The 21,770-nt window shown below is 54.3% G+C and overlaps 1 protein-coding gene across 3 annotated transcripts; it reads left to right on the forward strand.

Annotated features, from left to right (window-relative positions):
- Window positions 1-812: 812 nt before the first annotated feature.
- Window positions 813-8,796, forward strand: CRX (cone-rod homeobox). 3 transcript variants are annotated; one of them, XM_087853367.1, is made up of 4 exons: window positions 813-917; window positions 6,501-6,663; window positions 7,247-7,398; window positions 8,149-8,796. In XM_087853367.1, the coding sequence occupies exons 2-4, from the start codon at window positions 6,564-6,566 to the stop codon at window positions 8,794-8,796; spliced, it is 900 nt and encodes a 299-aa protein (XP_087709493.1). In that variant the 5' UTR covers window positions 813-917; window positions 6,501-6,563. The 3 variants fall into 3 exon arrangements, with proteins under 3 accessions (XP_087709493.1, XP_045628245.2, XP_087709492.1); XM_045772289.2 differs by lacking the exon at window positions 813-917 and adding an exon at window positions 1,670-1,687 and having other exon boundaries at window positions 6,552-6,663; XM_087853366.1 differs by lacking the exon at window positions 813-917 and having other exon boundaries at window positions 6,564-6,663.
- Window positions 8,797-21,770: the final 12,974 nt, after the last annotated feature.

Genomic DNA, 21,770 nt, shown 5'->3' on the forward strand with positions numbered 1-21,770 from the left:
GAGAATCAGATGAGGTGTTGGAGAAAAAGAGGGAGAAACAGGACCACGGCTTGGAACTGGGGAGGTTGGATAAAGGAGCACAGAGGTATGGGGGGTGGGCTGGAGTTGTAGGGACAGGTGGACAGACAGGGAGACAGGGACGGAGAGACACGGGAGTTGGAGAACGAGGTGGGGGGCACACAGGCAAAGTGGCAGGCGTGGCATAGCCAGAGGCCCAAGGAAGAGAGAAACTGAGGCACAGAGCTCCCAAACAAAGAGCAGTGGCATGGAGGGAGGGAGAGGGAAGGAGAGGGGGGCAAGAGCAAGTAGGAGAAGCTGATGTTCGGTAGAGACAGAAAGGTCAGAGACCCGAGTGATAGAGGCCAAGGCCAAAAGAGAGAAAAAGGGAAACTGAGGCAGAAGCCACGAACAACGGGGCTGGACAGGTTTGAATTAGTTGGCAGACAGAATGTTGGGGAGAGAAAGGGTGATCCAGGAGGGGAGGCAGAAAGCCCTGCACCCCTTAATTTTCAAATGATCTCTCAGCAACACCCAGTCTTTCTCTCCTTCCTCTTTGATGGGACGCCAAAGTGGGAGGGACACTGGTTAGACCTCAGGAAGAACTTCCCTGAAGAGTGGGGGCTCCTGGTCACAGGCAGGAGCTGGGTTTTCCCGTCCCCATCAGCCCTAATTGCCAAGATGTCTCGGGGAGGAGAGGAAGGGATTAGGCAGACGGGTGCCCCTCCTCCTCCACTCCAATGTCACCTCCTGGCTTCCAGTCAAGTCCCCCACCCGGGCCAGGATTACCCTCTGAGATCCAGGCCACCGCAAATGACATCACTCCCAGCCGGGGCTTAAAATCTCCCCATGTGAGGGGACCCGTTTCCTTCAGCCTCTGCCACCTGCCGATTCCGTCCAGGACCTGGGCCACCAGGAGAGCCCCAGCCCCCATTTCTGAAGGTGAGTGTCTTGCAAACGTGGCAGAGGGGGCAGAGGGAGGGGGAGCAAGAGACAGGAGACTCAGTTCTCAGCGCCGGGCACCGGGGCACCGGGGCCGAGAGGAAGTCATGTGTGGTGTTTGCTGCAGGGTCCTCTAGGGAATGGGGGTTCCATCCTGGTGTTTGGAGGTGCAGGGTGCCTGTGAGTGTTGCCTGGAAGGACTGAGGGAGTTTCCTCGTCTGCTAAGTGGTGACAATGACAAGTTACCACGAAGGGCCACGGGGAACCCGTGTCACAGGCCTGGCCTGCAGTGAGCCCAGGAGAGGGAGCTGGCTTCACCCTGCTTGGGGGTCCGGGGGCAGATTTGGGGGTCGAGAACAGGGGACTCTACTCTCTGAGCCCCAGTTTCCGCCTCTGAAGTGAGGATTCTAGGAGGACCTACGTTGGAAGAAGTTTTATCAGGATGATTGTTGCCTGAGATCTTGCCCCCGAGGCCCTCGGTGCAGGGTCTGAGCAGTGGGGAGATCATGACTGGAGGTCCTTATGGTTGTCAGCTGCCTGCCTGGGGGCGGGTACCTTCCTCTGCACCCCTCAGCCTCCGTTTCCCCATCTGTAGAATGGGATCACCTCCTTGACTACCCACAAGGTGTGTGCCAGCCTTCAGGCCTCACCTGTCAGAGCACCTGCTTGGGTGGGAGGCTGGACCCAGTGGCTGCTGGTCCTCGGGAGCCCTGAGCGCCAGCCTCGGGTCCCACAGGCTGGTCCCCAGGTCAGGGAGAGTGGTCTCCCTCAGCCCAGCTTGGGGACAATGAAGCATCATTGCCTTGAACTTCGCCGGGCGGGATGATGATAGGCTGATCGTAAATTCTCAACAAAAGGTGGACCTTGTAGGTGTTGCTGTCTGTGCTCCTTGCGGTGGGACACCAAAAGCCCGTGTAGGGCGGGGAAGTCCTGAGGCCGTGATACCGCTAGCTGTCTCGTCTTGTTGCCAGGGAAAAATTTCAGTGGCTGTCCGACGTTATTTTTGCTATTATTCTTTGCGGACGTCTTGTCCTCGAAGCACCTGGGGGTTGTCTGAGGAGCCGGCAGACACTCAGTCCCGGAGGTCATTGTCATGACCAGCTGCTTGGCCTTGGGCGAGCACCTCCCTCGGCCCAGGCTCCCATTCCCTGTCTGTAGGGTGGATCGCCCCGTCGCGAGAAGGCTGGGCTTTCCTGGAAGGCCGGCCGCTTAGCCTGGTTAAGCCGGCGCAGAGTGGACGGGAAGACAATGAACGTGGATGCTCTGGTTCCAGGCCCCGCACCGGGTCCCTAGCAGGGCAGTTCCAACGCCTCCCCATTTCCGCGCCCTCCAGAAGGGCCGATGAAGCATCCTGGCCTCCTTGGAGAAGAGGGAGAGGACAGAGGGAACGCAGGCTGGGTGCCAGGAGAGGAGACTTCAGGAGTCTCCATCCCAGGGTGGGATCCCGGGTCCCCACTGACAGCCCGTGTGTGACCCTGGGCAAGTAACGGTGCCTGAGGTTACTGAAGACGTTCCCGTCTGTGAAATGGGAACATGCCAGTAATGCAGTGTCTGCCTCCCGAGGCTGTGCTGAGGATGTAAGGGTGTCATGCATAGAGAAGGCTTGTGTGTGAGTTAGCCCTAGCTGTGTAACGAGTTACGCTAAAACTTAGCCGCTCAAAACAGCCAACATTTATGGTCTCATACTGTGTCTGGGGGACAGGGAACTCTGGCGGCTCCCCTGGGCGATTCTGGCTCAGGTCCCTTCGTGCTGTTGTACCCTGATGTTGACCAGGCCTGAGTCCTTGGCGGGCTTGCCTGACGCTTTGGAACTGACCTTTCCTGGGGGGCTTGGTCCCGTGGCTGTTGGCGGGACACCTCAGTGCCTGGCCACCTGGACGCCCCCCAGCCCCCACCCGCAGGCCTGCTTTGCGCGTCCTCACGACCCTGACCGGCTCCCCCCAGAGCAGCGCCAGGCTTGGAGGTCACCCTATCATTTCTGCAGTGCCGAATGGGGGGCCCACGGCAGTCCTGCTCCGTGGGAGGGGACAACACAAGGGGGTGAATCCCAGGGGGAAGATTGTTGGGGGCTTCCTAGAACGCCCATCAGGTCTTCGGATTTAAACCGGCTTTTTGCTTTTACTGTAACCACCAACACTGAGCTGCCCCGTGACTTTCCCGGCCAGGCCCTACATCATCGGTTTGCTCTCCACCTGGATCGCTCTGCCCCCGTCACATTGGGCATCTGGTTTCCTCCTCCAAAAGGACAAAACGATCCCAGCCTCTGCGCTTTGCAGCTGCTGTTCCTTCTGCCTGGAGGCATCTTCCCACGGTGACTGAGCCCATAGCTTTCCAGCCCCAGGGTCACCTCCTCACAGAGAGGTCTTCCCTGACCATCCATCTAGATAAGCTGTCTTACCCTCTCCCCAAACCCTGTCACTACCCCGTTTCCCCATTTCATTTTCCCAGAGGTTCAATCCCATGAGAACAGAGAGGCTGGTGCCTCATTTCTTGCTACGTCCCCACCACCTACGGCAAGGTGGGATCTCAAAAATATTTCCTGGAGGGGCAGTTCATGATAAATAGGACGGTGTCCCCCAAGTGAGGGACAAGAAGGACAGGCTAGTGGGAGCGGGAAGGAGGAAGGAGCTAAAGCAAAGGTCTTCTTTTTTTTACTTTTACTTATTTCTGAAATATTGGTGTATGTGTGGGAGAGAGACAGACAGAGACAGAGAGACAGAAAGAGGGAGAGAGAGAAATCCAGGGTAGCCTGTGGGATGGCCTCCCCAGGGAAGTTCTGCTTGAGTTGGAAATTGCCAGAAGAGAGATGTTAGCTGTGACAGGGACCAGACAGGAGGCACACCTGGCCCAGGGGACAGCTTCTGCACACACCCAGGGAGGCTGCGAGGCTCCCTGAGGCCATCTTAGTGGGGGCGATAGGGAGCCCCGGAAAAGGTCTCATGGTTTTTTGTTTTGTTTAGATTTTATTGTTGCTTTTGTTTTTGAAAAGCTTCTATGTCTGTACGGTGACAAAGCAATCCAAACTGTCAAAGCAAGGCTTGGATACAGCACATCTCTCCAGAGGGCCTCACTTCTGGCAATATCCTCTGTCCTTCTGGCAATTTTCTGTGCATACATGGGCTTACATATATATCACATATATTTTATATAGTTGCTGCCTTGTTTTAAAAATCATGAATGACAGGGGCGCCTGGGTGGCACAGCGGTTAAGCGTCTGCCTTCGGCTCAGGGCGTGATCCCGGCGTTATGGGATCGAGCCCCACATCAGGCTCCTCCGCTATGAGCCTGCTTCTTCCTCTCCCACTCCCCCTGCTTGTGTTCCCTCTCTCGCTGGCTGTCTCTATCCTGTCAAATAAATAAATAAATAAATCTTTAAAAAAAAATCATGAATGACGGCCTGCTACACACTGCTCAACACCATAACTTTTCCTTCGAGTATATATAATATATGTTGCCTATGTATATATCATATAATATATATTACATTAAATATCTATTTTGGTAATAAAGGACATCTAACACACACATTCATGCTCCTTTTATCAAAGTGTAATTTTAACAAAAAAACTTTTTTTAAGATTTTATTTATTTATTTGACAGAAAGAGCACAAGCAGGGGGACGGCAGGCAGAGGAAGAAGCAGGCTCCCCGCTGAGCAGGGAGCCCAATGCGGGACTCGATCCCAGGATCCCGAGATCATGACCTGAGCCGAAGGCAGATGCTTAACTGACTGAGCCACCCAGGCGCCCCTAATTTTAACAAAATTGAAAAACCTGACTCTCAGACATACATAACAAGCCCAGATCAAAGATTTATTTAAGTTATTAAATGAGAAAACCAGCTGTTTCAGAGGGGGGAGTCAAGAACAGAGGCTAATACGATTCTTCAGGAACATGCGAAAACAGAAGGGACACTGGACAGCAGGGCAGCAAATCCTCTGTAACCTTGAGGTCATCCTTTCTGCCGGAGACGAATCATTTGCCACCAAACTGCGTTACCGTTTACCTTATCACAGTCTAGACCCTGATCCGTAGCAAATACAGAGATCCGGCCCCTTAGAAAATGAAATAGGGCCACCTGGGTGGCTCAGTCGGTTAAGCGTCTGCCTCCGGCTCGGGTCGTGATCTCAGGGATCCCGGGATCGAGCCCTGCATCGGGCTCCCTGCTCAGCAGGGACTCTGCTTCTCCCTCTGCCCCTCCCTCGTGCTCTGTTCTCTCTCGCTCTCTCTCTCAAATAAATAAATAAAATCTTTTAAAAGAAAGAAGAAAGAAAGAAAGAAAGAAAGAAAGAAAGAAAGAAAGAAAGAAAGAAAGAGAAAGAAAGAAAAGAAAGAAAGAGGGAGGGAAGGAAGGAAGAAAAGAAAGAAAGAAAGAAAGAAAGAAAGAAAGAAAGAAAGAAAGAAAGAAAGAAAGAAAGAAAGAAAGAGAGGAGGGAAGGAAGGAAGGAAGGAAGGAAAGAAAGAAAGAAAGAAAGAAAGAAAGAAAGAAAGAAAGAGAAAAAGAAAATGAAATAACCCTTGGGCCGGGAAGGGTTCTGTTAAACAGGCTCCCAGGATGATCTAGAAATGACACACTGTTGCCTCTTATGGCCAAGTTTGGGATCATTTCTCTTCACTCTTTACCACAGAGTTCTAAAAATCAGTTTGCAGCCGCCTTATACTTTTTAGTGACTTCAAGGAATTCCCTTGAATACAAGTGCCATCAGCTACTTGCATAATTTACTTACTGCCTCCCCTTTGGTGCACATAGAGGCTGCTTCCAGATTTTGGCGATCGTACCCGTGCGCCATGGAGCTCATGCAAACATCCGCTTGCAAATGGCCAGGGGCGCCCCCTGCTGTTCGCTTTGCGGCACTGACCGTGGTGTCAGGTGCTCGTTTAAGGAGCGGGTACACATCCCGCATTCACCCTCCCAACCACCTAAAGATGTAAATGCTCTTTGCATTCCCATCTTCCCTCGAGGGGACGAAGGCGCCCCGAAAGCAAATTGCCCCGGGGAGGGGGTGGCGGTGGGGAGAGGAAAGATGGCATTTCGCTTTGATGAATGCTTCTAGTTTTTTTCCACCGCATAGATGATGCTCGCTGCTCGCTGCCCCCGACCCCACGCCGGAGCACCTGCTTCTCCCGCACCCAGGCCGGGGCTAACGGACCTCTTTTATCTCTGCCCACCTGACGGGTCACACTTGGTCGTGGAGGATCGTCCATCACTTGTTTCCATGAGACTGCCATCCCAGTTTGTCCGGGACTCTTCCCGTGTTTGTGGGGGAAATACCCACGTCTCTAGAAACCTCCCCGTCCCAAGCGGGCCGGGACAGAGGGTCACCCTGCTGTCCGTGATTCTGTGTGGGGCTGGACATCTTTTCTGGGGCCTAGGATGCGAATTACAGTTTCAGCTGCTTTTGCAGACAGGGTTTTGGGGAAGCTTTGCCCACCTTGAGCGGAGGGCCGTTTTATAGGTGTGGAAACTGAGGCACAGAGAGCTAGGTGCCCAAGGTCACATACCTAAGAGTCTGAAGCAGGACTTGGACCTGAGCCTGCCGGGCACCACGTAGTACCTGGGGAGTGTCTGAGCGCCCCCTCCTCTCTTGCAGGCCCGCAGACCTGGGCCGCGGAGTCCCCAAAGATCATGATGGCGTATATGAACCCGGGGCCCCACTACTCAGTCAACGCCTTGGCCCTGAGTGGTCCCAGCGTGGATCTGATGCACCAAGCTGTGTCCTATCCAAGTGAGTACCGTCCTTCTCCCGACCCCCCGGCTCTCAGTGGCCCCCAGGGACCTTCAGCCTCAGGAAGAAGCTGGGAAATTACTGGGGTGCTGTCGGAGTCACACCAGCCGTATCTAGTCATTTGCAATTTGCCAAACATTTTTCCGCGGACTGAGGGGTGGAGGAAAGCGTGGGGTCACTCATAGCAATTTAGGAAGTGGCTCCCGCTAGGGGACCTGTCACTCTTCTACCCGAGAAGGAGTTGAATATTCTCAATGGGGTGTGTCAACTGAACATGGCTTAGTGCATAAGAAATTTTAGAAAGGGCATAAAAACCCAACTCATACCCCTCCTTACAGGGCTAACGCCAGTTCTCGGGGTGACTCATGAGCCCCAAGATGAGGGGCAAAGAGGGGCCCTGTTTCCCGGGGAGACAGAGGGAAGTCTACAAGGTCAGGGAATAGGTGCACCCTTCTCTTGGGCAGATGAACCCCCAGAAAGGGCTTCTGGGCATCTCACCAAACCTCAGGGCCTCCCACCAGCAGACAAAGAGACTGGGAGGTCCAGGTCCGCCGATGGTCCCGTTGTCCTGTCCCTGCCTTAGGCGCCCCGAGAAAGCAGAGGCGGGAGCGGACCACCTTCACCCGGAGCCAGCTGGAGGAGCTGGAGGCCCTGTTTGCCAAGACTCAGTACCCGGATGTGTACGCGCGAGAGGAAGTGGCTCTGAAGATCAATCTGCCCGAGTCCAGGGTTCAGGTGGGGTGCTCTGCGCCCTTGGCCCCTTCCAGCCCTTCCTGAGACCCAGAGTGAAGGGAGGCAGAGTCATAGTCACACTGGCCCCAGGCCCTTTGCACACTCTGTTCCTTCTCCCTGGAAGGTTGATTCCCCATCGCCTTGCTCAGGTCTTTGTTTATCGACCAATCAGGTCACCGTGTCCGTCAGCGAGACCTAGAGGGACCCTCGCATTTAAAGTCACAATGTCCCCTGACACCCCTGCTCCGCGGCCCCCTCCTCCCGCTCCATTGGGTCTTCTAAAGTGTTGCTCACCTCGGAAAATACTATGCAGTGTCCTTCCTGTTGATTTATAATCTGACTCTCTCAGCAAGAACATCAGCTCCGTGGAGGTATCCCCCAAGTCGTAGTTCACGCTCGTTTATGAACTGATCGGGTGGGTGGATGGACACGTGTAGATATCTGCGTTTGTATGATCGTGCGTGTGCGCGTATGACTGGATGGGTGCGTGTGTGTGATTATATGCACAACTGCATGTGTGATTGTATGTGTGTACATAGGATTGTGCACGTGTGTCTAATTGCTGATACGAATGACGGATGGATGGATGGATGGTCGGATGCACGGACAGAGCTCCCCATAACCGACTGCAAGGTGGGGAGGCGTGATTTGGGCATGCCTCATCAATAAACACCACCATTTCAGGGCACTGTGGGGGCTCCCCAGGGCTCCCTCCCCACTCACCCACCCCATCCCTTCTCCCCGCCCCCCCAGGTTTGGTTCAAGAACCGCAGAGCCAAATGCCGCCAGCAGCGTCAGCAGCAGAAACAGCAGCCACAGCCCCCGGGAGCCCAGACCAAGGCTCGCCCTGCCAAGAGGAAGGCGGGCACGTCGCCGAGGTCCTCCTCGGACGTCTGTCCAGACCCCCTGGGCATCTCAGACTCCTACAGCCCCCCTCTACCCGGCCCCTCAGGCTCCCCCACCGCGGCCGTGGCCACCGTGTCCATCTGGAGCCCGGCCTCAGAGTCCCCTTTGCCCGAGGTCCAGCGGGCGGGGCTGGTGGCCTCGGGGCCTCCTCTGACCTCGGCGCCCTACGCCATGACCTACGCCCCCGCCTCGGCTTTCTGCTCTTCCCCCTCAGCCTACGGGTCTCCGAGCTCCTATTTCAGCGGCCTGGATCCCTATCTTTCCCCCATGGTGCCCCAGTTGGGGGGCCCGGCTCTCAGCCCCCTTTCTGGCCCCTCCGTGGGGCCCTCCCTGGCCCAGTCCCCCACCTCCCTGTCAGGCCAGGGCTACGGCACCTATAGCCCTGTGGACAGCTTGGAATTCAAGGACCCCACAGGCACCTGGAAGTTCACCTACAACCCCATGGACCCTCTGGATTACAAGGATCAGAGTGCCTGGAAGTTTCAGATCTTGTAGAAGATACTCTTCTGCGTCTCGTCACCACCTGCCCCGGGATGGGCCTCCCTGGGAAAGCCTCGGAGCTGGCCAGTCGATCCTGTGTGGAGCAGCCCACCACAGTCCCTCCCCCTCCCCCCCGGGAGGATCTCCTTGCTGCGGCTCAGTAGGTCTCAGTAACCCTCCACCCAGCTGCCGTTTTAAGCCACGAGCCCCGGACTCCAGAAACCGGTGCCGAGAATGTGCCCCGAGAGGAAATTAAACTGCACCCTCAGTTGATGTGGGGGTACCGGTGAGGTCAGACTCAAGGTGGCCCTGAACAGAGACGGGGGGGGGGGGACTCAATTCTGTACCTTCCACTCAGGAGACTTCCTTAGCATATGGCTAGAGAACCTTCTAGAAAATCCAAAGATAGACTTCTAAGCAGCCCCACCATGGAAGCTTAGGCCAACTGTATACAGTTCAATTTAAAAAATGCATTTGGGGAGGTAACAGGTTTCACACATGTCAGGTTTTACATGGTAGGGTTAGGGGGCTCTTTGATATATATATATTTCTTCTTCTTCGTCGTCGTCTTCTTCTTCTTCTTCTTCTTCTTCTTCTTCTTCGTTTCTTAAAGACTTCTGACCATTCATGCGTTCTTTCGGACGTTGAGAATGGGCATATTTGGTGGGAGAATGGAAGGCAAGCTCCCTGTTTCATGTGTCCTTCTCCCCCATTCTGTTCTAGGATTTTCTAAAGGTGAATTTCACCCAAGCGTTGGAGGAACTGTGGTAGTTGCAACTGGGGCCGACTCTGGGCCCCAACTCTAGCTGTGGGCATTTCAAAAAAGAAGAGGAGGTGGCAGGCTTCCCTTTTGTAAATATGCAAGAGATGGGGGCAAGAGATGGGGGTCGGGGGAGAGAAGTGGGTTTGGCGGAAGCCCCACATTTCAAATACACAGTCTTTCTCTTAGATTCTGTTTCCTGTTCCCCTTGTGGGGACTGGACCAGAGAGCCCGGCCTGAGGGAGTTTCCCTGGGGCGGCGCCATCTTTCTTTCCATGCAACTTGACCCCCAGCGACAGAGACAAGCACTGAGAGAATTTTAAGAAGGAGTCAGGCATGATGACACTCTTGGAAGTTTAGTGCTTTGGTCTTGCTTCCTCAGTCTGAATTTTTCTTCCATGTTTGGCCCTGGGGGAGAAGCAGCCATGAGCCTTTCACTGGGGGGCTTCACAAGGTAGCAGGAAGTAGGGCGGGAAGGGGGTGGTGTGCTGGTACATGGGAACCACCAGCCCCACAAAGAAGAGGAAAAGCCCTGATCTGTAGTGTTTGCCAATGTCCATGGTGTAAATGCTGCCACTATGGCTGAGTTCTAGGCACCCATCTGAGGTCACGGACTCAGAGCCTGAGGCGTGCCCTCTGCTCTCATGGGCTGGTAGGAACAGGCTCCAGGTCCTCAGTGCAGGAAGGGACAGCAGGAGGCCTCAGATGATTATTCTGGGTCCAGGCCAGGAGAGGTCCACGCTGCCTGGACCCCCAAGACCCCTGAGACCCCTGAGGGGGATACTGTGATCACTGGAATCCACAAGGATGGTTTACTCAGCACATCGCGTGACCGTCTCTCATGGGCCTGAGTCCCACTGGCCTCTGGGACATGAGACCCGGGAGTGGTTCAGAGTCCTGTGTGGGACACAAAGGATAAACAGAGGAGGCCAGCGCAAGCTGGGGTGGGGGGTGGGAGGTCCAGGCAGCATTCGTAGGGGTGAATCTGTTCAGGGGCTTCAGGCTTCCTTTCCCCCGGACCAGCCTCCCGGCTTCTGGGGAGGGCAAAGCTTCCACTTCCTGAAGCCAGGATGAGTGACAAGGGGGAGAAGGAAGTGGGTGGGGGGACCCCCCTCATTCTGTGTCCCCTTTCCCACTCACTGGGACTCGTCTCCTTCCCTCCACGCCACCCACAGAGTGACAATGATTAAAATGCTGAATCCTGCTTAAAGTCTGGGTGATTTTTGTTTTTTAAATTTCTGAGGCGGGGCAGACAGGGAAAGGTGGAAAAAGGGGTCGCTCTGTCCTTCTCCTCCGCTCCTCGGCTCTCCCCTCCCCCCCCCCGCCCCGGTCTCTGGGAACATGGGTCGGTCCACGTGCTTTCTCTGTCCGGTCACTGTCTTTCCCTCAGTATCTCCTTAAAGCCAATTAAGCAGGGACATGGGCTCCAGATGCCAGCTTCCACCTGCTGGGACCTCGCTGGGCCCCTGAGTTCCCCTCTGCCAGGTGGGGGAGGGAAGTGGTCATGCTTCCTGCCTCCGTGGCCCATGTGAGGACACAGGCCCTCCCTGTCAGCCAGCCTCTGGTCCCCCTCTCCCCCCTGTCCCTCTCACCTCTGCTTCTCTCTTTCTTTTCCTTCTGACTGTCCCCCAGACTCCCAGGCCCCCATTTCTCTTTGCAGGATTTGTACCTGTTTCTTTCTCCTTCTTCTCTTTTCTTTGCCCATATTTTCTGTTTCTCCAAATGTAAGTCACTGTTGTCTGCTTCTGTCCCTCTCAATCCCGGAGTCCCAGGATAAGATTTGTGTGTGTGTGTGTGTGTGTGTGTGTATGTTGGGGGGTGGGGAGAGGGAGACAGAGTTGGTGGGGTCAGACACACTTGCTGTCCGAGCCCTGGGTAGGCCACTTCTGGTCCCCGGATCCCGGGTGATTCATTTCTCCCAGCTTCAGCTTCCCCTCCTGTAACACTGAGCAGACCTACCTCGAGAGAAGGAAATGAGATCCTTATATTAAGTATCTGGTCCTGAACCTCTGGTCCATGGTAAGAGCCCAGTAAACATTTATTTTTGTGGTAAAACACAAGCACATAAAATTGACCATTACGATCACTTTTTTTTTTTAAGATTTTATTTATTTATTCGACAGAGATAGAGACAGCCAGCGAGAGAGGGAACACAAGCAGGGGGAGCGGGAGAGAGAGAAGCAGGCTCCTAGCAGAAGAGCCTGATGTGGGGCTCGATCCCGTAACGCCAGGACCACGCCCTGAGCCGAAGGCAGACGCTTTAACCGCTCTGCCACCCAGGCGCCCCTACGATCACCTTTTTTTAATAAAGATTTTATTTTTTCAAGTAATCTCTACACCCAGTGCGGGGCTCGAACTGACCCCGTCAAGATCAAGAGTTGCACACTCTACAGTCCGAGCCAGCCAGGCGTCCCCGTTCTTATGACCTCACAGTGTGCGGTTTGGTGGTTCTAAGTACATTCGCAGAGGAAACCTGACACTAAAGGCCACAGAGTGTAGGATTCCATTCATATGAACTCTCCAGAAGAGGCAGGCCCACAGGGAGGGAGAGCAGAAGAGTTGGTTGCCAGGGGCTGGACAGGACGGAGGGAATGGGGAGTGACTGCTTAATGGGTACGGGTTTCTATTTAGGTGACAAAAAAGTTCTGGAACTAGGTAGCAACCCAGTCATTCCACCTCTGTGTATATACCCCCAAAGAATTGAAAACAGGTGTTCAAGCAAAAACTTGAGGTTTCTTGTTCATTGTAGCATTATTGGCAATGACCAAACGACGGAAACAAGTCAAACGTCGTTCAACTATTGAATGGGTAGACAAAAAGTGCCTGGGCCATCCAAAGGACTTTTTTTTTTTTTTTAAGATTTTATTTAATTTTTTGACAGAGAGAGAACAAGCAGGGGGAATGGGAGAGGGACAAGCAGACTCCCTGCTGAGCAAGGACCCTGGGATCATGACCTGAGCCGAAAGCAGACGCTTAACCAACTGAGCCACCCAGGCGCCCTATCCAATGGACTCTTACTTGGCCACAAAAAGGAAAAGTTTATTTTTATTTTCTTACTAATCTTTACACCCAACATGGGGCTCGAACTCATGACCCCGAGATCAAGAGTCACATGCTCTTCCGACTGAGCCAGCCGGGCACCCTGGGTATATTCTATATCTTGATTACGGTGGTGGTTCCATGGCCATATATGATGGTCTGAACTCCTGTATTGTTACGATGGGTAGATTTTACAGAATACAAATTATACCTCAATTAATTGGGAGGAAAAAAGAAAAATCCACCAAGCATGTACTGTTTGCCAGACACTGGAGAAAGCCAGTTCCAAAACGCTCAATTCTCAAAACAATCCACCAGAGAGATGCTATTTGTATCAGATAGATGCTTTTATCATCCCCATTTCACAGATGAGAAAACTGAGGCTGTGGGAGGTCAGGTGACCTGCCCAAGATCCCACCACTAGAAAGAGGTACTTGGGTTTTATATTCATCTTGCTGGACCCTCCAGACACTGCTGGCGTTTCTCCCCTCCCCTCTGATTTTGGTCCTCCCTCATTCTTCCTTCCTCCCTCGCCTCAAGCTCAGGTGTGCGGACGTCTCCCCCGCACCCCTGCATGTCTGGGTCCTCCCCCACTCCACTCCTCCTGCTCTCTGAGCCCCTCCCTGGTTGTTTCCTCTGTCCCTGAACAGGACTAATTTAGCAAATGCTCCAATCTTCTTATGATGGTCCAGCCTCAGCAGAATGGCCGGGAATTAGCAGGGATTATGTTCAGATTCGTGACCCCCGGGGGGACGGGCTCCGTGGAGACAAATGTGTTTTATTTATTTATTTTTAAAGATTTTATTTATTTATTTATTTGAGAGAGAGAGAGAGAGCATGAGTGGGGATGAGGGGCAGAGGGAGAGGGAGAAGCAGACACTCCACTGAGCAGGGAGCCAGAAGCGGGGCTGGAACCCAGGACCCTGAGATCATGACCTGAGCCGAAGGCAATCGCTTAACCGACTGAGCCACCCAGGTGCCCCCAGCAAATTAGTTTTAACAAAGTGACGCCTTCCTCCATGGAAATCATGCCTAGGACATGCGGTAATAAAAAAATCACAGCCAAACTCTTCACTGGCACTGTGGTGTGCTAGGGACCGTTAGGCACATTCCTTGAATTTCTGCCCCCACCCCCAATCTTCATTACAGCCTCACGCGGTGGGCACCATCCCCCAGCTCCCCTATTTCATGGGTCAGGAGGGAACTTTCCCAGGGCAAACGGGGTCCGGTCCCAGCCTTCCAGGTGCCTCTCTGTTCCAAAGATGGAACAGAGGCTGGGAGGCGAGGACGGAGTGGCTGGGGCCACGCCATGTGCCAGCGTGACTTCGGAATGGTGCTTTCAGCCCCTCAGAGTCCGGAGGAGATGGGGGCCAGCAAGAGGGGGTGAAAACGGAGAGGCATAGAAGAGGGGATTAGGTTGGGAAAGAAAAGCCAAGACAGATGCCAGGAGAGGACTTTTGTGCAAGGTATGCCTTCTTCCTTAAGCAGGAGATCGAATTTTCCAGTGAAGCCTATGGGCCTGGAGTTTTTTTTTGTGGGAAGATAATTATGTGCTTAATTTACTTAACAGATATATCATTGTTCATAGTTTAAGGTCTCTTCTTCGGTCAGTTTCAGAAAGCTGTATTTCTCAAGGGATTTGTCCATTTTTCTTTACACTGTCAGATTCGTTGGCATACGATTGCTCACGATCTCCTAACTTCCATTTGATTTGGCCGTAGCATTAAATGATACATCAGATCCAGATAAGAAGAAAGACTAAGATCAACCATCTTTAATGTCATCTCAGGAAGTTAGAAATGAGGAAAGACATAAGTGAAGATAAGAGCAGAAATTAATAAAATAAAAAATGTACTATCGGAAAAAAAAAGACATGAGCTGTTTTGTAAAAGGCTATGGAAATCAGCAGCTCCCCAAAACACTAACAAAGAGAAAAAGAAATTACTAATATCAAGAATGAACATGAGAGAGGGCATTACGAAAAATCCTACATTAAGATATCGATGATCGTGAAAGGATATTGCGAATAATTGTATGCCCAGAAATTTGAAACTTTAGATGACAAACTCCCAGCTAAATCCAACTTACCAAAGCAAGCACATAAAAAATTAAAAATCCAAATAGTCCTTTCGAAGAAGAATAATCCAGGGGCACCCGGCTGGCTCAGTCAGTGGAGCGTGTGACTCTTGATGTCCGGGTCGTGAGTTCGAGCCCCGGGTTGGGGGTAGAGATTACTGAGAAATAAATAAGTAAATAAAAATAAAAACACAAGTACATTATTTTTTTTAAAAGAAGAATAATCCATAATTAACATTTTTCATGCAAAGAACACGGCTTGCCCAAGGCATTTCACAGAACAATTGAGAAAAAAATTACATCAATCTTACGTAAGCTTCCAGAGAACCGAGAGGAGACATTTTTCATTTGTTTCATGAGGCCTTGGTATCCAAAACCCGGCAAGAACATTGAGATAAAGGAAAATGATAGATCACGAACTCAAAGTCCTAGACAAAATATCAGACGCAACCCAGCATATTTAAAGAATAATACATCCCGACCAAGTTGAGTTTATTCCAGGAATGCAAGACCGATTTAATATTTAAACACAGAGGGAGGTAATTTGCCGCATTAATAAAGAGACGATCATGTCATCCCAATATATGCAGGAGGAACATTTGCTAAAACTCAAAATCCTTTTTTTATGAAAAATAACGAACTTTTAGAAATGAGGAAGAGAAGTGAATTCCTTATCTGATAAAGGGTATCTACAAAAGAACCTTATGGAAAATGTTATATTTGGGATGCCTGGGGGGCGCAGTTGTTAAGAGTCTGCCATCGGCTCAGGTCATGATCTCAGGGTCCTGGGATCGAGCCCCATATTGGGCTCCTTGCTCAGCGGGGAGCCTGCTTTTCCCTCTCCCTCTGCCTCTGCCTTTCCCCCCAGCTTGTGCTCTCTCTCTTAAAAAAGGAAAAAAAAGAAAAATGCATTTGAATTTCTCTCTCTTATATATCCTTTCTGTTTGCCTTCGTTGCTCCTGTCTGCCATCTTATCTCTTGCCTCTCTCCTCTGTGTTCTGGGAATAACTTCAGAGCTCCTGAGAGCAAGATCCAGCCCTAGCTCACCTCTCCATCCTCCCCTTTCTGCCTGGTTGGCCTCTTCCTGCCCCTAAAAGAAGCTAAGCTCTGGGACCACGGCCAGGTGGGTAGGGGCTCAGGGGGACGAGGGCAGCGGTGGGCGGGGGGGGGGGGGGACGAGGGCGGCATTCCCCTATAGAGCTGGTTCTCAAAGTACCGTCCCTAATTCTTCTCGTTCCTGATTCTTCTCGGATTCATACCAGCCGCCTCAGCATCATCTGGGAACTTGTCTGAAATGCAAATTTGGGGTCCCACCCCCAGACCCAGAGAATCAGAAACTAGGGGGCCGGGGGAGGTGCGGCAGTCCGGGTTTTAACAAGCCCTCTAGGGGATTCGGAGGCACACAGATTTTGAAAATCCGTGCTGTCAGGAGGTGCTAGGGAGCGAAGCTGGTTCACCAGGTAATTATAACTGTGTGATCTGTTCTCAAGGGTGGAGACCAGGCAGACACCCAGTGACTCTGCCCCGGGGGACAGAGCCGTGGGGCCAGGGGTGGGTTCTCCCAGCGGCTGTGACAGGTTCTCTCCGGAGCAGATGTCAGCTGTGAAGGCTCCCATGTCTGTGGGGCCTGGGGCTGGGGGTGGACCCTGACATAATCCCATTGTATGGATGGGGAAAACCAAGCCCGTCTAGGGAGGGTCTTTGCTGATAATGGTAAGGACCTCCAGGCATCCCCAGCTGCTCCAAGCAGCATTTGGGAGTTGACCTCAAGGGGTTTGCTAACTAGGAGGAAGAGAAAGCAGCCCCCAAGGGCCAGGAGCTGGCCGGGCTCTCACGACCAGGACTCAGTGACCTCCTGCCCCCTAGAAGCGAGGCCACGAAACACAAAGGGACAAGGTCAGTCTCCCATTGTGTTGAAGTGGACTCCCAGTTAATCATGTCTGATTGCTACGAGAAACACAAACGCTGTCCAGACCACCAAAGACACGGCTGTTCCCCACGCCGGCTGGCATGGGGGACGCTGGCCACGCTCCCCACGGCTCCCGACGCCGCAGCTCCTCGCCTTCGAGACCAGACACCCCATCAGAGCAAGACCTCTGTTTCCCGACATCATTCAACCCAGAGCACAGCCTCGCTTCCTTTATTAACAATTGTGGTAAAGTAGGGGCGTCTGGGCGGCTCAGGGGGTTGAGCGTCTGATCCTCGGTGTTGGCTCGGGTCATGATCTCAGGGTCGTGGGATCGAGCCCCCCACTGCACTCCGTGCTCGGTGCGCTCAGCACAGGGTGTGCTTGAGATTCTCTCCCTCCGCCCGCCCCTGCCCCCCGCTCGTGCTCTCTCTCTAAAATAAAATAGTATCTTTGTAAAAAATTGCAGTAAAATCTATAGAACACAAAAGGCATCTTTTTTTTTTTTTTTTTTACCATTTTTAAAAGCACGATTCACTGGTGTTAAGTACTTGCACAAGGTGGTGCAACAGTCACCACCATCCACCCCCGGGGCTTTTTCCATTGTCCCAAACTGAAACTCTGTTCCCATTAAACACTACCTCCCCATGCCCTCCGCCCCTCTTCCCAGCCCCTGGTAACCTAGAATCTACTTTCTGTCTCTAGCCATACGGGTGTACCAGGATCTGCTTGAGTCCCTGACTGCAATTCTTTTTTTTTTTAAGATTTTATTTATTTATTTATTTATTTATTTATCAGAGAGAAAGCACAAGCAGGGGGAGCAGCAGAGGGAGAGGGAGAAGCAGGCTCCCCGCTGAGCAGGGAGCCCCTGTGGGACTCGATCCCAGGACCCAAGCCGAAGGCAGACACTTAACTGACTGAGCCACCCAGGTGTCCCCCTGACTTCAATTCTTTTGAGCATAAAAATCACTTTTCTTTGAACCCCCCCCCCAAATAATATACAAGCCCATGTCCTGCACAGGTCCTTTCAAACACCCTCTTACCAAGATGCCCCTAGTTAGGAGATGATAAACCCACATGTGCTCCACTCCTGCGTCCTCCTGACAGTCCTCGGCTGAGGGGCACTGACAGCTCTCACCAGGGCTCTCAAAAACCAACCTGCCCTCTAAGAGCGTGAGACGGTCAGACTCCGCATCCCCATTACGGGACAGAGGACCGCTTCTGAACTCAGGTTGGCTGCTGGAAAGCCAATACTCAAGACGCAAGCGTTGATGGGAAAGGAAAGCTGGCCTTACTGAGGAGGCTGGGGACTGGGGACAATGGTGGACTAACGTCTCAAAGTCCACCCTCTTCTCCCGGAGGCAGCGGACGGTTTAAAGGAGAAGGCGTGGGAAATGGTGAGGGGGCCATGTGCAGGAGAAGCTGGTGCTGGGCAGCTGACCATTGTCCTTCCAGAGCCCCCCAATAATCAGCCAGTCATCAAGGCTCCCAGGTGTCTCCTAGTAAAGGCTGGGCCAACAGCCCGACAACCTGCACCCAGACTCTTCCCTGCATCGGGAACCCATCACGGAGGACACCATGACTGTTCCCCAGAGCGTCCCCTTCTGGAAAGCCTGGTCCTTTGTGCCTCAAGGCCAGGGGTCTGTGGGATGTCAGGAAGCGGGTGAATTCGTTCCGCTACAAACTGTAGGGTTTAGGTCAGCAAGCAGGAAGCTTGAAGCAAGTTCACCCTTAAGATGGGTGGGAGGGCTCGGACGGTCCCACCCCCAACCCAGGTGAGACGCTTCTTCTCAATCTGGGCCAATCTCATCCACAAAACGGTACATTTAATGTCTTTTAAAAATGAGAGAGGGAGCCTGCTTCTCCCTCTCCCTCTGTCTCCCCCCGCCCCGCAGCTCCTCACTCTCTCTCCTGCTCGCTCTCCTTCTCTTTCTAATAAATAAATAAAATCTTTCAGAAAAAAAAATGAGAGAGAAGGTGGCCTCTGGTCACATCTTATGCACTAAGGAAATGGCCAGTTGTTCCTTGTGGACAGCAGAGCCATTGACGTGGTGACCCGTGTGCTCCCACCTGCCCAAGGAGGAGAAAAAAAGTGTCCAATTAAGGCAGAATCTTGCAGAAAGGGAGGAGCACATTATATGTTAAGTAACTTGAATGAAAAGAAAACAGAAAGGAAGGGGCGCGAATGTCCACTTAGGGCAGATGCCGCCGTGAAACACGCAGGCCAACTTCCAACAACAAGATCCCTTTGCTTTCTTTGCCTCATTTTGGGTCTGATCGCCTACCCTTCATCTCGCGCTGAGGAAAATAAAAGCCCTCCCCGGGACCGGAGCCCGTAAGCTGTGTTCTCCCCGACTCGAGTCCCGAGCAGACCCTCCTCCAGGGAGGAGCTCAGCGTGCCAGCTAGCTGTGGGTCTCAGCAGCCTGAGGGGCACCCAGCTCCTGAGTCCAGCCCCCAGAGCAGCCCCCGTTCATTCGTTCACTGGGAGGAAGGGGCCGCCGTCCACCTGCACCCCCGTCGGCCTCCATCCCATAGGAAAACCAGCACGGACCCCGAATCAGCATCGGGGCCAGCGTGTCTGAGCACCCCTCTGTCCAGGACTCGGGGGCCACTTAGAGAAGGGACGAGAAGGCGAGAGTGGTGTTGGGGGGCTGGGGAGAGGCTGCTGGACCGACCAGGCAGGAGAGGCTGGAGGTTGGGTGGGGAAGTGGGGGGCTGGGGCTCTCAGGACTGGGAAGGGATGGGATGACCCCAGGGCACTGGCTGGAGGCTGGAGAGGCCCTTTCCTGGGATGGGGTCCCCTTCCTGGGATGGGGACCCCGCACCATGGGCAACGTGCGGTTCCCCAGGGCGAGAGCGCCCAAGGGTGGGACCAAGGCGGTCTTCCACTGAGGTCCCAGCCCCCAGCCCCGCCCCCCCCCACAGGGTGGAAAGGATTACTCACTCACTGTGACTCCTCCAGGGGCGGGGCTGAGGGTGGGTGAGAGAGGGAGAGTCCCGGGACCCTCAGGCTGGGTCTGGGTGGGCACAGCTTGCCTGTGGGATTTAAGCCCCAGGTCCTGTGGGCAGAGCCTCACACGCAGGCAGCCGAGGAGCAGCGAGGATGCAGGGGCCAGACCCTCCCGCAGGTGGGCCTGGGCCTGCCTGAGGGGCCGGAGTCTGGGGGCCGGGGGTGCGCTGTGGGGCCAGCCCCTGTGGCTGAGGCTGGGGAGGCCTTCTGGGCATCCAAGGAGGCCCCCTGTCGGTGGGGGGTAGGGGAGGGGTCTCACACTGTGCTGTGGGGACTTCTGTGGAGTTGGGCCATGCCCTTAAATTCTTGGGGTGTGCTGAGCAGAGGGCCTGGTACACGGTCGCCCCCTGCAAGTGTGAGGGGGACTTTGGCCCTTGATGTGAGGGGCTGGGGGCCCGGTGAGGCGGGAGCCCCTCTGAGCCAGCAGCCTTCCGTGGCTGTGGGCCCTGGCATCACAAGACAGGAGCTGTTCTCAGGCCCATTTCAAGGATGTGGACACTGAGGCCCAGACATGCACAGGGACTTGGGCTGGAAGGGGGAGAGCCAGGACCTGACTCCAGGGCATCTGGTCCACAGGCTGCCTCGAATGCACAGCTGTGCCTCCTACCCCAGGCCCAAGCCTCCCATCTGCTCACCGCGGCCTGGCCCCGGCAGGGGGAGGGGTGCTGACGGGCTGGGGGCTGTCTCTGTGGCTTGTCTGACCCTGTTTCTCCTTCGGCCAGGTCCCCCAGCACCCCAAGGTTCTGGAGGACCCGGAAGGGTTGGAGGGATCGGAAGGATCGCAGTGTGTCCCAAAGGGAACAGCTGCAGGAGCTGGAGAAGCATTTCGAGACGAACCGATTCCCGAGCTACGAGGAGTATCTCGCCCTGGCGGCGAGGCTTGACCTGGACGAACAGCAAATTCAGGTACGACCCCCGCGCCCCCGTGTTCCCAGTCTTCACAAGACCCACTGGGAAGGTGGCACTTCCTGGGGGCTGGGCCCTCCCCACTACCGCTGAGAAGACTGAGGCCAGAGGGTCCCACACAGCTAGCAAGGGGCCCCCTGTGTAGCCCCAGGGCTGGACACCAAGTTCATCTCATCCTCTGTGCTGTCCAAACCAGCCAGTGTGACCCCTCCCAGACTGAAGCCCCAGTGGGTCTGCAGGCACCAGCACTCAGGGCCTGTGGGAAGGTGGGAGACCCTCTGGGCCAGGCTCCTTCCTGGCCCCTGGGCTCCGGGGTGTCCACGCCCTGCCCCTCCTGCCCTCTGCTGCACCCCAGGGGCCTCGAATTGGGCCTGGGGCCATAGAGAGCAGTATGAGGCCCGAATTTTTCTCCCGAGAGCCCCAGCCCTGGGACAGAGGCAAGCCCTTTCACACCTCCTTGTCCCCTCTGTCCCTCTTTCCAGGTGTGGTTCAAAAACCACAAAGCCCGGGCGCCTGGGTGGCACAGCGGTTAGGCGTCTGCCTTCGGCTCAGGGAGTGATCCCGGTGTTATGGGATCGAGCCCCACATCAGGCTCCTCCACTATGAGCCTGCTTCTTCCTCTCCTACTCCCCCTGCTTGTGTTCCCTCTCTTGCTGGCTGTCTCTATCTCTGTCAAATAAATAAATAAATAAAATCTTAAAACAAACAAACCACAAAGCCAAGCATGCCAGGCTGCAGGGACTGCCCAAAGGGCGAAGTCGGGGAGCCCCCACTGCACTGAGGGGCTATGGAGCCCCCGCACCTGTCCCTGTCCCTCTCCCTGTCCCCACCCAGGCCGCCTCTGTTCCTGCTCTTGTCCCCAGCCGGGCCCCGGTCCCTGCTAGCCCCCTGTTCCCAGGGATCCCAGGCCTCTCCAGTGTGGCTCGGCACAGCCCCGCACGGATCTCCAGGGCAGCAGAGCCCAGCAGGACCCAGAGCAGGGCTTCCCGGAGCATGTCCCCGCTGCACACACCCCTGTCCCAGCTCCGGACCCAGCCAGGCCTCAGGGCTCCTCTGTCTTGGACTTCTCTCCAGACCCCGTGCTGGCCCCCAATTTCACGAGGCCCCTCTCGCCCCAAGACCCCTTGGAGGAACCCTCTTTCCCCTTTGATGTCAGGATCCCAAGAGGGGAGTGACCCTGCCGATGGCAGTGACTCGGGGGTGCTGTTACTGAGTTTATAGGGGAATCTGTCCCCACAGAGTCCTGCGGTTCCCCTGGGGTCAGACGGACTAAGGTGTCCTCCGTCTTCGT

Source organism: Ursus americanus, chromosome 21 (assembly GCF_024610735.1).
Source record: "Ursus americanus isolate L20-20 chromosome 21, mUrsAme1.1.p, whole genome shotgun sequence".
NCBI lineage: Eukaryota > Metazoa > Chordata > Mammalia > Carnivora > Ursidae > Ursus > Ursus americanus.

Coding starts and splice junctions, on each gene's coding strand:
- CRX (XM_087853367.1), top strand. CDS start 6,564: ATGATGGCGTATATGAACCCGGGGCCCCACTACTCAGTCAACGCCTTG. Junction 6,664..7,246: donor CCAAGCTGTGTCCTATCCAA/GTGAGTACCGTC, acceptor TCCCTGCCTTAG/GCGCCCCGAGAAAGCAGAGG. Junction 7,399..8,148: donor TGCCCGAGTCCAGGGTTCAG/GTGGGGTGCTCT, acceptor CCGCCCCCCCAG/GTTTGGTTCAAGAACCGCAG.